The sequence below is a fragment of the Leiobunum rupestre genome, chromosome 4 (genome assembly GCF_980474605.1).
Source record: "Leiobunum rupestre chromosome 4, qqLeiRupe1.1.hap1, whole genome shotgun sequence".
In the NCBI taxonomy this organism is placed as follows: Eukaryota; Metazoa; Arthropoda; class Arachnida; order Opiliones; family Sclerosomatidae; genus Leiobunum; species Leiobunum rupestre.
Window position 1 is genome coordinate 35,026,478 of NC_143387.1, and position 13,758 is coordinate 35,040,235.

General features: G+C 36.9%; 2 protein-coding genes across 2 annotated transcripts; both read left to right on the forward strand.

Moving 5' to 3' along the window:
- Positions 1–483: 483 nt before the first annotated feature.
- Positions 484–2,228, forward strand: LOC149947533 (CD63 antigen-like). Its single transcript, XM_090171749.1, has 5 exons — positions 484–690; positions 1,373–1,561; positions 1,625–1,795; positions 1,866–1,988; positions 2,055–2,228. Exons 1-5 carry the CDS (start codon positions 625–627, stop codon positions 2,202–2,204), a joined length of 699 nt encoding a protein of 232 aa, XP_090027875.1. The 5' UTR covers positions 484–624; the 3' UTR covers positions 2,205–2,228.
- A 745-nt stretch (positions 2,229–2,973) lies between these two features.
- Positions 2,974–4,637, forward strand: LOC149947534 (23 kDa integral membrane protein-like). Its single transcript, XM_090171750.1, has 6 exons — positions 2,974–3,296; positions 3,352–3,540; positions 3,600–3,674; positions 3,725–3,823; positions 3,877–3,999; positions 4,064–4,637. The coding sequence occupies exons 1-6, from the start codon at positions 3,234–3,236 to the stop codon at positions 4,193–4,195; spliced, it is 681 nt and encodes a 226-aa protein (XP_090027876.1). The 5' UTR covers positions 2,974–3,233; the 3' UTR covers positions 4,196–4,637.
- The last annotated feature ends 9,121 nt before the right edge of the window (positions 4,638–13,758 follow it).

The window sequence follows — 13,758 nt, forward strand, 5'->3', positions numbered from 1 at the left end:
GTTTTTTTTCTGTTCATTTTTTCTTTACTTTAAAAAAAACAATGATTAAGTCATTGGGCCCCTAGAACCCCATTACACCCCCCATTTCAAACGTCAATGACTTTTTCCGTGGTATATCTATTCTATAGCTCAACGCGACAATAGGTAAATTCACCTTTACTCCTTTGATATAGTCTATAGCTTCATCACCTCGAATTCTAAAAAATCATTTGTGTGTAATTTTCTAAGCATGCCGTAATACTTATGACGTTATACCGTACGTCATACCCACTTTTCGCGTGTTCGCGGACTGATTTTAATAAAACATGCCTTTTGGACCATTTATAACAAATTTTTATCTCTCATATTGCTTTCTAAAGCGGACATTAATTTTTATTTTTGAAAATTAAACGCTGTTTGGTCAGAAAAGCTAAACAATTAACCGAACTACTTTTTCTTACGTCATGGTAGCCACGTCACGTGTACATTGTTTCTCCGATCCCGTGAGCGGATACTGTCATTTTCGGGGTGGCTTTCGGAGACTATTAAACCTGCCGATGAGAGGTCGTATCGTGTGGATCTGATTTTTGATTTAGTTTAGTTTTCCGTATCTTTTATTTCTTAAAACTTCGAAAAAGAGTCATCATGGTTGTCGACGGATCCGCTAAAATCATCAAGTATCTCCTATTCTTCTTCAATTTTGTTTTTGTGGTAAGTTTAAATTCCTTATGGTAGCCTAAATTTTCGTCCCGCGTATTTATAGGAACGAGATAAAATTTTCGCTGTTTTAGTGTAGCCATTGGCCAAGTCTTATTTCGCTCCGAGAAGTTAATTTTTATTTTTCCGCGTATTGTTATCAGAAACCAAACTAACTGCGACGCTGCTGCGTAGTTTAGGGTAGTGGCATGTGCAATTGGTAATTAAATAGGCGTTGTTTGTACCGAACAACGAAAAACCGCACACAAATTATAATGTAGGAAAACTTCGTTTGATATTGCGTTATGTAAGGGAGAGTAACGAAAATTACTGAACCGCTGTCAAAAATGATCTAATTTGCAAAACAGGTCAAGCTGTACATTGTCTACATAATATTTGTTAACCAGTTTGTGTACTATAACCCCCATATTTTTTACGAAATTAGTTTAAAAAAAGCATTTTTTAGGAAACCAGTTTAAGATTATTACTAGAGTTTACATATACATCGTAGCATATGGCATTTTTGGAAATTTCTTAATGATTCGGTCTATTCACTAATGGCTTTCTGACTGCCATTTTTTTACCGACCATATACATTCCTTCACATTAGCAAATAACTTTTCAGGCTTAAATTTGACCTAGTTAAGTTTTTGCATTATATTTTAATGTTAATATACAAATTAATTTTTTTTTAAAGGTCACTGGTTTGATTTTAATCATCGTTGGAGCTGTTGTAGAATACAAAGCGAGGAATTACCTAAATTTCCTAGGGGACTCTTATGTCTCCACAGCAGTATTGCTGATTATTTTAGGTGTTGTAGTGTTCTTGATTGCCTTTTTAGGATGCTGTGGAGCGTCAAAGGAGAACTTGTGCATGATCCGTACCGTAAGTGTTGACTACTCAAGAGTTAATTGTTCATTAAAGTTTATATTTTTTTAATTCTTGTAGTTTTCAATCTGTCTCTCGGTCTTGTTCATCATGGAATTGGCTGGTGGAATTGCTGCCTATGTAAAGAGAGACAAGTTGGAAGATGTAGCTTCGGATGCTTTGAAGAATGCTTTCGAGCAAGCCTTTGAAGATCCAAAAGCTGAAAAAGGCTGGGATGAAATTCAGAAAGAGGTAAGATATCTTAATTATAATTTGGCTTAAGTTATCTTTTTTAAATTTGTTTCTTTTGTTTTTTAAATAGTTCAAGTGTTGCGGATTTAATGGGACCTCGGATTTCCCCGATCAACAAAACATAACATTCAAAGCCTGCTGTGAAAACCTAGAGATTGAGACAGTCTGTACAAAAGAACGCGCTTACCATCGCGTAAGTTTTTAATAACCATACTTTATTTACATAACAAGTGTCAATGTCACAATTCTATGTATTTAGGGATGTGAAACTACCGTTATTAATTACTTCAAAGACAACATTGCTATGGTTGGTGGAGCCGGAGTGGGCATTGCTTTTGTTGAAATCATTGGAATCATTTTTGCATGCTGTCTAATTCGTGGTATTAAAGCGCAGTATGAAGTTGTATAATAAAAACTTAAATTTTATTAAGTAGGAGCTGTTTTACTTTTTTTTTTCGGTCACGTGTGAAATATTTCACTTATTTAATCGTTTTTATTCCAGTTTTTTTAAGGTGTAAAAAATGTTAAATGTTTCATATTTTATAGCAAATGTGTTTTGCTATTTAAGTATAAGCCCCTACTCTTAAATTTTGTACTTCATTTTCAAGTCTGTCCATTTTTTTCTACACTTGGTGTACCTGAGTGGTTTAGTTTAAAAATTTTAAATGTTTGCCAAGATAGAAGCAAAAACAGTTTTTGTATTTTGGATTCCCCGCCCTTTGTAACATAAATCTTTTAAAAATGTTCTGGATAAAACTTTTATGGTTCAAAATAATCAGTAATTGTTTTAATTCAGAAAGCTGTCTTATTTAATTCAATAAAATTTTGATGTCAACACGTGAAAGCTAGTTGTTATTACTGCATATATTAGTTTCACTTTTCTTAGCACATGGCTTAAGCGTAAATTTAGGGAATTAGTTAAAAGGGAATATAACCTTAATGCTAAAAATTTAGCAACAATTAATTAACTAGCGCCAGAAATATCTGAAGCCATATAATGGAGAGGCAGGCCAATATTAGAAGTGTTGGTGTTCTATTCCCTTTAAGTAATGTCATGTTGAATATTACTTTTTTTTTAAGTAAGAGTATGGGCAGTCAACATATGGAAAATAAGCCAATGAAAGGCCTCCGCCAGGGCTACCACCAATATGATGTGACGTAGGGATGTTAAATAGATGTCTTATTGGTCCGTTTTATGTGTTTGAACAAGTATAATATCAGCTGCTTGCGAGTGCTTTAATATTACGCAACAGAATGAGAAAAGCGAACGAGTACGACAATCGAGAGAAACAATAGCAGATATGTAATTCCAAACAAAGAACAACAGCACTAAAATAATGACTATACGATTTCGGTGAAGAAAAAATCAATTTAAGAATGCATTGGAGAAGACTAGCCTAGGCTTCTTTAGAACTTTATCACTAAATTTCTTTTGACAATGGGACAAGGATTAGCCTTGATAGTCAAATGCTTAATTTTCTTTTTTAACCTAATATTTGTGGTATGTTGTTTTAGTTGTGGAAAGTATCAGTGTTTTAGTTCATTTCTCTTTTTAGATTGCAGGCCTGGCATTGATTGTCATAGGTGCATTAGTGGAGTACAAAGCACGAAATTATCTCAACCTACTAGGAGATTCCTACATATCAACAGCCACGCTGTTGATAATTTTAGGTGTCATTGTGTTTTTCATTGCATTCTTTGGATGTTGTGGGGCCTGCAAGGAAAATGTCTGCATGATACTGACTGTATGTATTTGCTTTTAAAAAATTTGGAAAACTCATATTTTGATATAAAAACATTTTAGTTTTCAATCTTGCTGTTTCTACTTTTTGTAACGGAATTGGCAGCTGCGATTGTTGCTTACATTTACCGAAATGAGGTAAGGTTTCTGTAACTTACTAGTATTATAATTTAATAATGTGTCATTAGTTGCAAGGCATCATTTACAATGGGTTGAGCTATAACTTCAATAACGCTCTCGAAGAAAAACATGATGCTGTCAAGGGATGGGAGCATATTCAACATGATGTGAGCTGAATTTAAAAATTTTAAAAAAAGTGACTAAATGGCTTGATTTTTAGTTCAATTGCTGTGGTTTGGATGGTCCACAGGACTTCAACAGTACAGATGTCATACCATTTTTGTCTTGCTGTAAGCATTTAAGTTTGGAAGTCAATTGCACACAGCAATTCGCTCAACCAAATGTGAGGTTTAAAATGAAGATTTTATTGTCATTTGGAGATTCAATACCAAAATTTCCTTATTTAGGGCTGCAAAGACGCTGTTGTCAATATATTCAAGAGCAATATTGGCATGGTTGGCTCAGCGGCAATTGGAGTGGCATTTATAGAGGTGCTAGGAATCATGTTGGCTTGCTGTTTGGCACGTGCCATAAATTAATACTCAACACAATTAGAGAGTTTTGACCAATATTTTAAATATGACCAAGCGACGAAGGAGCACACTTTTATGACACATTTTTATTCCAAATAATCAATATAAAATTTTACTTTTCATATTGAACATTTCAATTTTTTTTTCAGTATTGAAATAATATTAGCATGTTTAGAAACGTCCATTTTTAAAATTAACACTTACGACATTCAGGTTGAAAGAAATTGATGGCCAAATTTAAAAAAATGACAATGCACAGAACTATTTTTATACTAATTATGAGTTAGGGGAAGAAGCGAATGATTAATATGACAATTGTATTATGGAATTGTAAAGTTTATCTAGTATCTGCGTTTGTTTAAGTTAACTTTTCATGTAAATTTATTTTTTGTCATTGTTGAATCTCTCTAATCATGTACAATTTTGCTTTATCCAATAAAGGTTTAAATCGTTATAATGTTTAGTATTAATATTTACCGATTTAGCATTGAATTATGTATTACAAATTTTTATACCACAGACTAGTGATTTTCCATGTAGTCTATGGCAGCAGTTCCCAAAAGGTGTTCCATGGAAGGGTCCAGACTTGGAAATAGTGATATTTTTTAAGGGGGCCCCGACCCCTCCTTAAGTTTATTTTTATTGAGAGCCACTGGCCCAAGCGGGGGGGGGGGGGGGGGATTGGGGAAAAAATTTAAAAATAGGTAGGGAAAATAGGAAAATAAAAATTGGTTACGTTACTTACATAACATTTATAACTTTAAAACAAGCACATAATCATTTGTAACGCTAGATCCCGCTCTCGTATAGGGTAGGAAAACAGAGTTTAAAAAACGGCGTACAAATCGTGTTCCAGAAATTTCCGTAAAATGTTTAATAAATATTTTTTAATTAAATTGAGAGCCCCGGTGGCCCGCAACCCCCGTTCGAATGATTTATTTTAAGAGCCCACTGATTTTTATTAAGAGCCATTGGCCCCAAGACTCCCGCTAATTCCAAGTCTGGAAGGGTCACAGGGGTTACGAGAATTCGCAGCGCAGCCATCTTTGTTTATGTCAAGAGTCTTTTAAGATAAGTAAAAAAATTGAGTTGGGGTTCCTTCAGAATTAGGTGGATAATTTAGGGTTCCATTGCAAAAATAAATTGAGAACCACTGGTCTATGGTAGGGAAAGTCTAGGGGTTTTTTTCCTAAATGATTACAGGTAATTTTAGCAGTAACAACAGCTCTCTTATTTGTCGATTACTTCCCCAGGCCATAAAATAAATGTACTTCTAGAATTTCTTTGAAATCCACTCCTCAGATAATTACCTGATTTCTCAGAGCAGTGGCGTAACCAGGGAAACGTATGGTCGTACGTACAAATATTTTTATTTTTTACTTTTTTTACAATGGTGGGTCCTCCCCCCCCCCCCCGAAACAAAATCCTGGCTACGCCACTGTCTCAGAGTCAGAGAATTGCTCAGCTGCTTCTATTACAACAAATTTATGTTATAGCTAGAAACTTTCACAACATTGAATATTAAAATAAATTTATAATATATCTTACTAGAGTTATATACATCTAGGACGTAAAAATGTAAAGTGTATCTTCATAGCACGGCCAACTTCGATCGCGCGTAGCGCGCTTTAGCGGCCCCTCAATCGCCTGAATTAACCGTGTATATATTTTCCCACCAGGCTTTCGCTACGACCAAAATTTAACGTCAGTCAGACAGGAAAAATCCACAAAAAACAATTATTTTTAAATAAATTAAAAAAACATTGAATTAAACCGAATGTAGGTTAATATTTAACTAATAGTATAATATTTTTTTCATGATTCAAATTTTTTAACGGTGTTTATAAATTATAAAAGAGTTAAACAGAAACCAAGAACATCCTCCTAGATGCTGCCAGGAACATAGTGTTATTGTTTAATACTTGAAACACATGTAAATAAATAAATAAAACAAAAAGTGAAAAGAAGATTCACTGTAACTTCAGGGTAAATATATTATTTTAACATATTTATTAAATAATATTAAGTTAAAATATATTATAAGCGCAATAAATTATAATTTTAGGTTTCAACAAGTTTTAAGCTTTCATCTTTTTAAACCTAGAATAATATTGTATATTTAGAAAGGGCCGGTTTGTAAATTTATCTGACTGAAATTGTTTTCCATAATAAAGGTACAAACCTGAACAGTAATCATCCTCCTTGAAATGCAGGCTGAAGACCATCTATCTTTTACCTATTTAGTTCCAAAGATGTACCTAAGCATCTTTTATGTTCAATTATATTAGTTTTAAGATTCTTACTCTTAAAACTAATTAGATTTACAGAAAATACTACCTAAGAACGGTTATAAACTCGTGAATTTGCTATATATATACTATTAATAAAGATTTGTTATTATTAAAGATTTATAAATTTTAAGAGAGACATTATTTACGCGTCAAAACGCTCTAAGCACCTCTACAGCCTTCAAAACTATGTATTCTAATATGGCGCCTTCACGTAAAAAACGCGTCTCTTTTTCTTCATTTAATATTTATAAGGTAATATTTTTTTTAAATTATGAATTATACATAAATATATTGCGAAAAGATAGTTTAACTAACTATACCTTGTTTTTTTCTAAATAGGAAAGTGGAAAACCGAAGAAAAAACATTTTTCCGCGATTTCGCTTGTATTCCCCGCCTTTGGTGATAGTAGGTTTTTGGTCGTATGTAGCGCCCCTATCGGGATTATTCATACACGCAAATTAACATTAGATGCGAGGTGATTTACGGGGCCGCTAAAGCGCCATCTTTAAAAGAATCTTTTTAAATTTGACGCTTTTTAGCGAGTTCTCACGGGGAGAAAACGTCTGACGAAGAAGTCTTCACAAGAGAAGAATTCCTTCTTGGAATTTTGACGCGCTCCATGAGTCAAACTTTAACTCCTGTACTACTCCTAACATTCATGTAAAATGTAAAAATTACACTTTCGAGGAGTGGTTACTTATTTGTCATCCGTATTTTTCCCATGAAATAGTTTTAGAGGTTCAGAACAAGAACAAATTTCCACCGTAAAAAACAATGAGAGTCTGCGCAGCTACATGTTTCAAACGAATAACATTAGCAGTATAGGAAGATGCCTACTACTCTCTAATATCAGTGTGTATTCTTGTGACGTATTAGTCTATGCCACGCCTTATACGAATGACGTTTGATAACGATGAACGACCGATTTTTTTTATCGCGAGTTGTGCCAGTGGCCATTTTGTCTAACACAATTTTGGAAGTTTAGCTGTGTTCTAAGCCTTGGCAGATAACAGGTGAAAATGTCTAAATGTGCAATACAAGGTTGTGGCAATATAAATATTTTTCGCATATACCTAATTTTATCACTCCCACGTAATTTGTGAACAGCCCCTAAGCCCCGCCTCGTGAATACACACTTATCACTTGGAATGTCTAAGGAAGATTTTTACGGCCGTGATGAAGCTCGTAGAAACGGGCGTGTCTTAAAGCGGTATAATTCACATGCCTAATTCGACGAAAACTCGTCATTAAGCCTAGTCATGGTTATTATATTATTAGCTTACCTGATTATCTCTTTTATAACCATAAAAATACCTGAAATTAGGTATCACTACGCTTCTTTCGCGAATAACATTATAATTACTTCAAAATAAGCCATTTTTGAGCGGGAAGATCACCTATTTGTTACCATGACGATTGACGAGGCATTCTTCTTTTCAAAACTCGATCTAATGAATTTGAAATGTCGTGTTACGTCTTACCAAAGATAATTTAAACTCGTACCCTAGATTCGAATACTGAGAGCTTTCCCATTGACGGTTTTGTCACGAAGCGTTTACCCTTTTCCGGCACGTGACCTCAGAAAAATCGGGCTCCATTGGTTGCGGCACGGCCAACTTCGATCACGCGCTGCCTATATAGCGCGGCAGCACGTGATCGAAGTTGGCTGTGGTTGTGGTAAGGTGCAAACCATGGAGCGAATTTTTTCTGAGTTCCGGCGGGAAGTGGGTAAACGCTATCGGCAACGCGCGAGAGAGTGATTTCGAATCTAGGGTACGAGTTTAAATTATCTTTGGTCTTACACTTGATGTAGTTAAGCCCCGCCTTCCTTCGAAAACTAGATAGCTAGCTTATTAGCAGATGCTGTTAGCGTTTCGCAGTAGCGTACGGGCTTTTTATGGTACGCAGTTACGATGGATGAACTCATAGAAATCTGAGAAAGAACTAGAACGATTTTTATAATATTTCGGTGCGCGTCGATTAGAACCGTACCTTTAGCCTGTGCTTTTCGTTGACTGGAGTACGACAGTAACGCCATCTCCACCGCGTCTAACTAAAAACTATGTCTCCCAAAATTTTAAAATAAAATAGTGGTCTCAAGCTCGTCGCTAGACGCGTTTTATTGAAACCCGAGAACGTGGTGTTTTATTATAAGTTGAGCAATGATTCAAACCTGTGTTATTAAATCTTGTAAGAGTAATTACTGAAACAAAAATATATCTTTTCACAGGTTAGTGTTAGAAATTCTAAATAACACAACTTAACTAAAACTGTATTAGGGTGTCCGGCCTAGGCCTAACGGAACTTTTTGCGATCATTGAAGCTGGAGAGGGTGGATTTACGATGGACGCACTAAGTTCCGGCTTATTAATCATTTTAACTGTTCACATTCGAGAAATAGTATGCCATATACGTTATAAAAGATAAATATTTACTTAAGATACATACTCTTTCTTGTGTGTTCGGATTTAGAGAGAGGGGTTTTGGAGTTACCTTAATTTGCACGGAGCTAAAGTGCAAAACCGCGTTTGATGAAATTGAGTTCATTTAAAATTTGATGTATTTAGAAAGCTGGAACTTTGGGATTATGTGTCCAAAGAATTTTTACATGGGCCCAAAAATAACTTTCCTTATTAAAGGTTTTGTAAAACGTCGGATTTCAGTATTTCGCGAAACAAGTTTTTAAAAATAAGCATACCGTCGTCTGCTTCCAAATGACGAGAAAACGTTATCATTCTACCCGTGGCGCCGTCTATCTCTCGATGGTTCGTTCAAATAAGACGCGTTTTCCGGCAAAAAGATTTTGTTTTTCAAAAATAATGGATGGCGCCACGGGTCATATGATAACGTTTTCTCGTCATTTTAGAGGAGACGACACATTCGTAATTTTCAATAACTGGTTTCGCGGGGAGCAGATTTGATTGGATCTCTAGATTAATATTCCCAACTCAATGGAAATCATCTTTAGCACCTGTCCCGCAAAGCCTGACAAAATGTTGAATCCGTCACTGTCGACAATATGAAAACAAACCCTAAAGCGTTTTTCAAGTTCATCCATTCGAAGCGCAAGTCAAAACCTGGGGTTCAAACCAATCACTGCTGATAACGACATTGCGGGTGCGTTTAACGCTACTTTGTATCTGTATTTACTCCATCACAAGCACCAATACCATCTCCCACTGACAAGGCTAGCGAAGCAGTCTTAGCTCCAGATGATTCTTTCCAAGTTTCCTATGTTGACGTACTGAAAAAATTGAAAGGCCTAAATGCAGCTAAGGCACTTGGCCCTGATAACATGCACCCCAACCTTTTAAAACGTACTGCAAGTCTGCAACCAGTATTGCCGGCCCTTTGACGTACATACTCAACTTAAGTTTGAGCACGGGGCTTGTTCCCGAAGACTGGCGCACGGCCTACGTTAGTCCTATCCCAAAGAAAGGGGACCCAACCAAACCGCAAAATTACCGGCCCATCAGTTTTACTAGTTAAGTGGTCAAACTTCTAGAATCACTTGTCAAAGACTTTCTACTGATGGCTTCGTCATTCTTCTCGAAAAATCAACATGGCTTTCTACCCAAACGGTCTTGTGCCACGAACCTTTTGGACCTCTGCCCTGGAATCTGGGCACGCCGTTGACGTGATTTACCTCGACATACAGAAGGCTTTCAATACCATCCCCCATCATCAACTTTTCCGGAGTCCTCAGGCAGCGGATATCTCAGGCTATCCCCTTCGCTGGATGCAGGCCTTTCTGACCCAACTCTCTCAACGGGTTGTTATTAGAGGTGCTAAGTCCTCTTCTCGTCCTGTTACCAGTGAGGTGTCGCAGGGCTCGGTATTGGCCCCCCTGCTCTTCGCCATTTACGTCAATAGTCTACCCGCTTCTGTCCACCATGCCCTAGTCAGTTTATTCGCAGACGACACAAAACTCATCCACGTGCTCTCGACCAGCACATCCCACGTCTCCAGTCTGACCTAGGCTAGAAGCCTCGGCAGCTGAGGCTGGCCTCTCGTTCAATGCAGCCAAATCAAACGTTCTTCATCTTGGCCAAAACAACTCTCGTCACACTTACTATCTGGGTGACCAAGCCATACCACCAACGAGCTGCATCCGAGATCTTGGGGTTCACATTGATGAGAAGCTGTCCTTCTCGGATCACTGCCGCACAAAAGATAAACATGTTTACTGGCATGACCCGGAGGACTTTTCACTTCAAGTCCCCGAAACTGATCAAGACTCTCTTCAAAACCTTTATCCTTCCACTACTGGACTTCGCGTCACCAATTTGGTCCCCACATTTCAAGAAGGACATTACCCTCATAAACAAATCATTAAATAGGCTCACCAAGCTTGTCCCTCAGCTGACGATCGCCGACAGTTCCTTTCCATTCCCACGCTACAAGAAAGACATCAAACAAATGACCTAACCGAACTATTCTCTATTGCGTCAGGCTCCAGTTTTCTTCACGAAGGAGAATTTTTCGAGCGCTCACATTTGACTTCCACCCGCGGACACAACAAAAAACTATTCCTACCTCACGTAAACACTTCATACGGCCAGCGCCATTTTACACACCGCACCCTCTCCATTTGGAATTCCCTCCCTCAAGACTTAGTGTCTCTACCCTCAAAACATTCCTTCACCCGTACACTACGCTCCTATCTTACCCCCTCCTGTGCTTAACATTTTACTGTATTCATATTGTTTTATTTTACTTTTATATTCTTGTATTTTGTTTTTTAATATCGCAATTTTTTGTATTCTCTGTAACCAAAAATTTTGGAGTGCCTATAAGCAGCCAGTGGCAGCTTTGGTGCGTAAAATAAAGAAGAATAAGAAGTTTCTTTGTGGTATCGCTAATTCAATTATCCCATACCCCTCATTCTTCTTGACTCACGAGTACTGCTCAAAAACCAACCAATTGTTTAAAAACGCGCAAAAAAAAACAATATTTACCGAAAACCAGGTAAAATATTAATTATTTATCTTGCCCTCTTTTAAAATGACATCAGTAGTTAATACCTGATCTTATTGTACTTTATTACCAGCATATTAGTTGTTACGTACTATAATAATTTAAGGGGGGGGGGGTTCGATATTTGTTACGTAATTTAAGAAGAGGGGTCTTTCCATTTGTTACTCTTTGTTACGAGGGGGAGGGGGGAGTCCAAAAAGTGGTTTTTCTGCGTTACGTCATTTGTGAACAGCCCCTAAGCAAAAGTATACCTAATATTTTTGGAGGTGAGCTGAACTACTACGAAATGTTGAAAACGAGCTTTAAATTATATAGTACGCGGTATAAACAACTTATTTTATGAAATGCACTAGCTAGGTAACTTATATTTCCTTGCATCACATAAGATGTCAAGAATACCTGAATTAATTCTTGAAGGTATTACAAAAGAGGTAAACCAGAGGCCACTAAAAGTATTTTAGAATCCGATATCTAAGCCTAAGCCTTCCTAACTTTATTGATGTTGACAGGTTGACAGCCAAAAATACCACACATTCACCTATTTAAATAATTAAGTAACCATAAAAAAGGAATTTAGAAGAAAATATATCACCGTAACGTTATAAATAAATGGTTTATTTAACTTTCAAAACATAGATCCTTAAATTGACAGCTTGATCTATGTAATGCGGGCTAAATTCGTTGAACTCTGGGGTTTTTTATTTATATGGGTGCCTGCATTATGCATAAAGAAGGCCTGAACATTTAAGAAAATTAACTTCCACGGTATGACAGAGATGGCGATACTTCCGCCAAACAAAAAGCGCGGTCAAAGCTACAGCTTCTAATCGGCGCGCCTATCGCCATTCGAATGAGTGTTCTATATCTTCAATTTCTATGGATGGAATAGAAGCTGTAACAGGTTATATTTTAATTTTATTATAATTTCACACTGCTTTGTGTTTCTTACAGAGCAACTACGATGGGAAGAGCGTAGTGTCGCAACGCCACCTAGACTCGTTTCGGTAGCTAATTGATCCGGGAAACAAATATTAACCAAACATGTTAGTTAAACACTAGAAAATATGACTAAAAAATCAAACTAAATAGTGAAAAGGGTGTGTGTCTGTATAGCTTGTCGGAAAATGTTACTAAAAGTCGAACGACGCCTCACAGCCAAAGGAGCCGGGTTCTATCCCAGCTTCTGGCACTGACAATGCGAGTGAATATTTAGAGCGTTTCATGTATGTTCTATCGAAACGTACCTTAATAAAGAGCTTAACCGTATCATAGCCCTAGAGGTTATTCCAATAATTTTGTTAATAAAATTCTTTAAAAAAATTAAAGATAATTTAAACCTTCCCTAAACAAAAAAAACTTGTATTAAAATTATCTGATACGATAAAAGTCAGTCTTCAAAACTAATTTGGATTTAATAAACACTACTGGTTCAAAAAATGATGAAATTTCTGTCAGACCAAATAACCAAAACCCAAAAACACACGAAAGTAAAATTAGTAAGTAACTATTTTAAATTTGAAGTAAAGGAATAATTAGAGATATTAACCTAGTAGAAATCTTTTTTAATGGAGGAAAAAAATTGTAAATTGTATAAAAACAACCCATTGAGTCAATTGCCATGATATGTGCATTTTCAATAACACATTTTTATTCTCACTTCGCAATAGTAGTTATTTTAATCATTTAATGTGTTTTAACTCGTATAATTTGAAGCCACAGAACTCCCTGCTATAACCGGTGTAGTTCCAATTCTTTGTCACTATCGGGTTTTATTAAGGGCGTCTGAAGAGGTTTTGTAAATTACAATTATTTTCTATTTTGTTAATCAAAATTGACAATTCTTTCCGTATGACCGTATCCATGGTGTCCTGTGTTTTCGACGTGTACCACATCCCGAAGTTTGACCCCTGGACACTAAAAACGTGGCTGGGCTAGGTAGCTGCCTAGGTGGAAATCTGCCACTGCCGTTAGTAGCGGCTTAACCAAGTTAACCGGTAGGCTAAGTATGCTCAGCCCTGCATGCCACGCGATCGAGCCTACAGCTCCCTATTACCGTTAACCTCAGCAAGTTTTATGGAAGGGGAAACCGAAGAGCTCGGGGGAAACCCCTCAAACCAGTGGGGAGAGAACTTGCAAACTCAACGCGGAAGGAGTTGTTCCGCGTTTTCACCCAGTGCCACAAGCTGGGATCGAACCCGGCTCCTCTTGCTGCGAGGCGAAAGTGCTAACCACTCCGCCACCCCACTTTCCGGTGCCGTCGTTGAGGACCCAGCTAGATGTCAAATCAGCCCTTCTCTGGG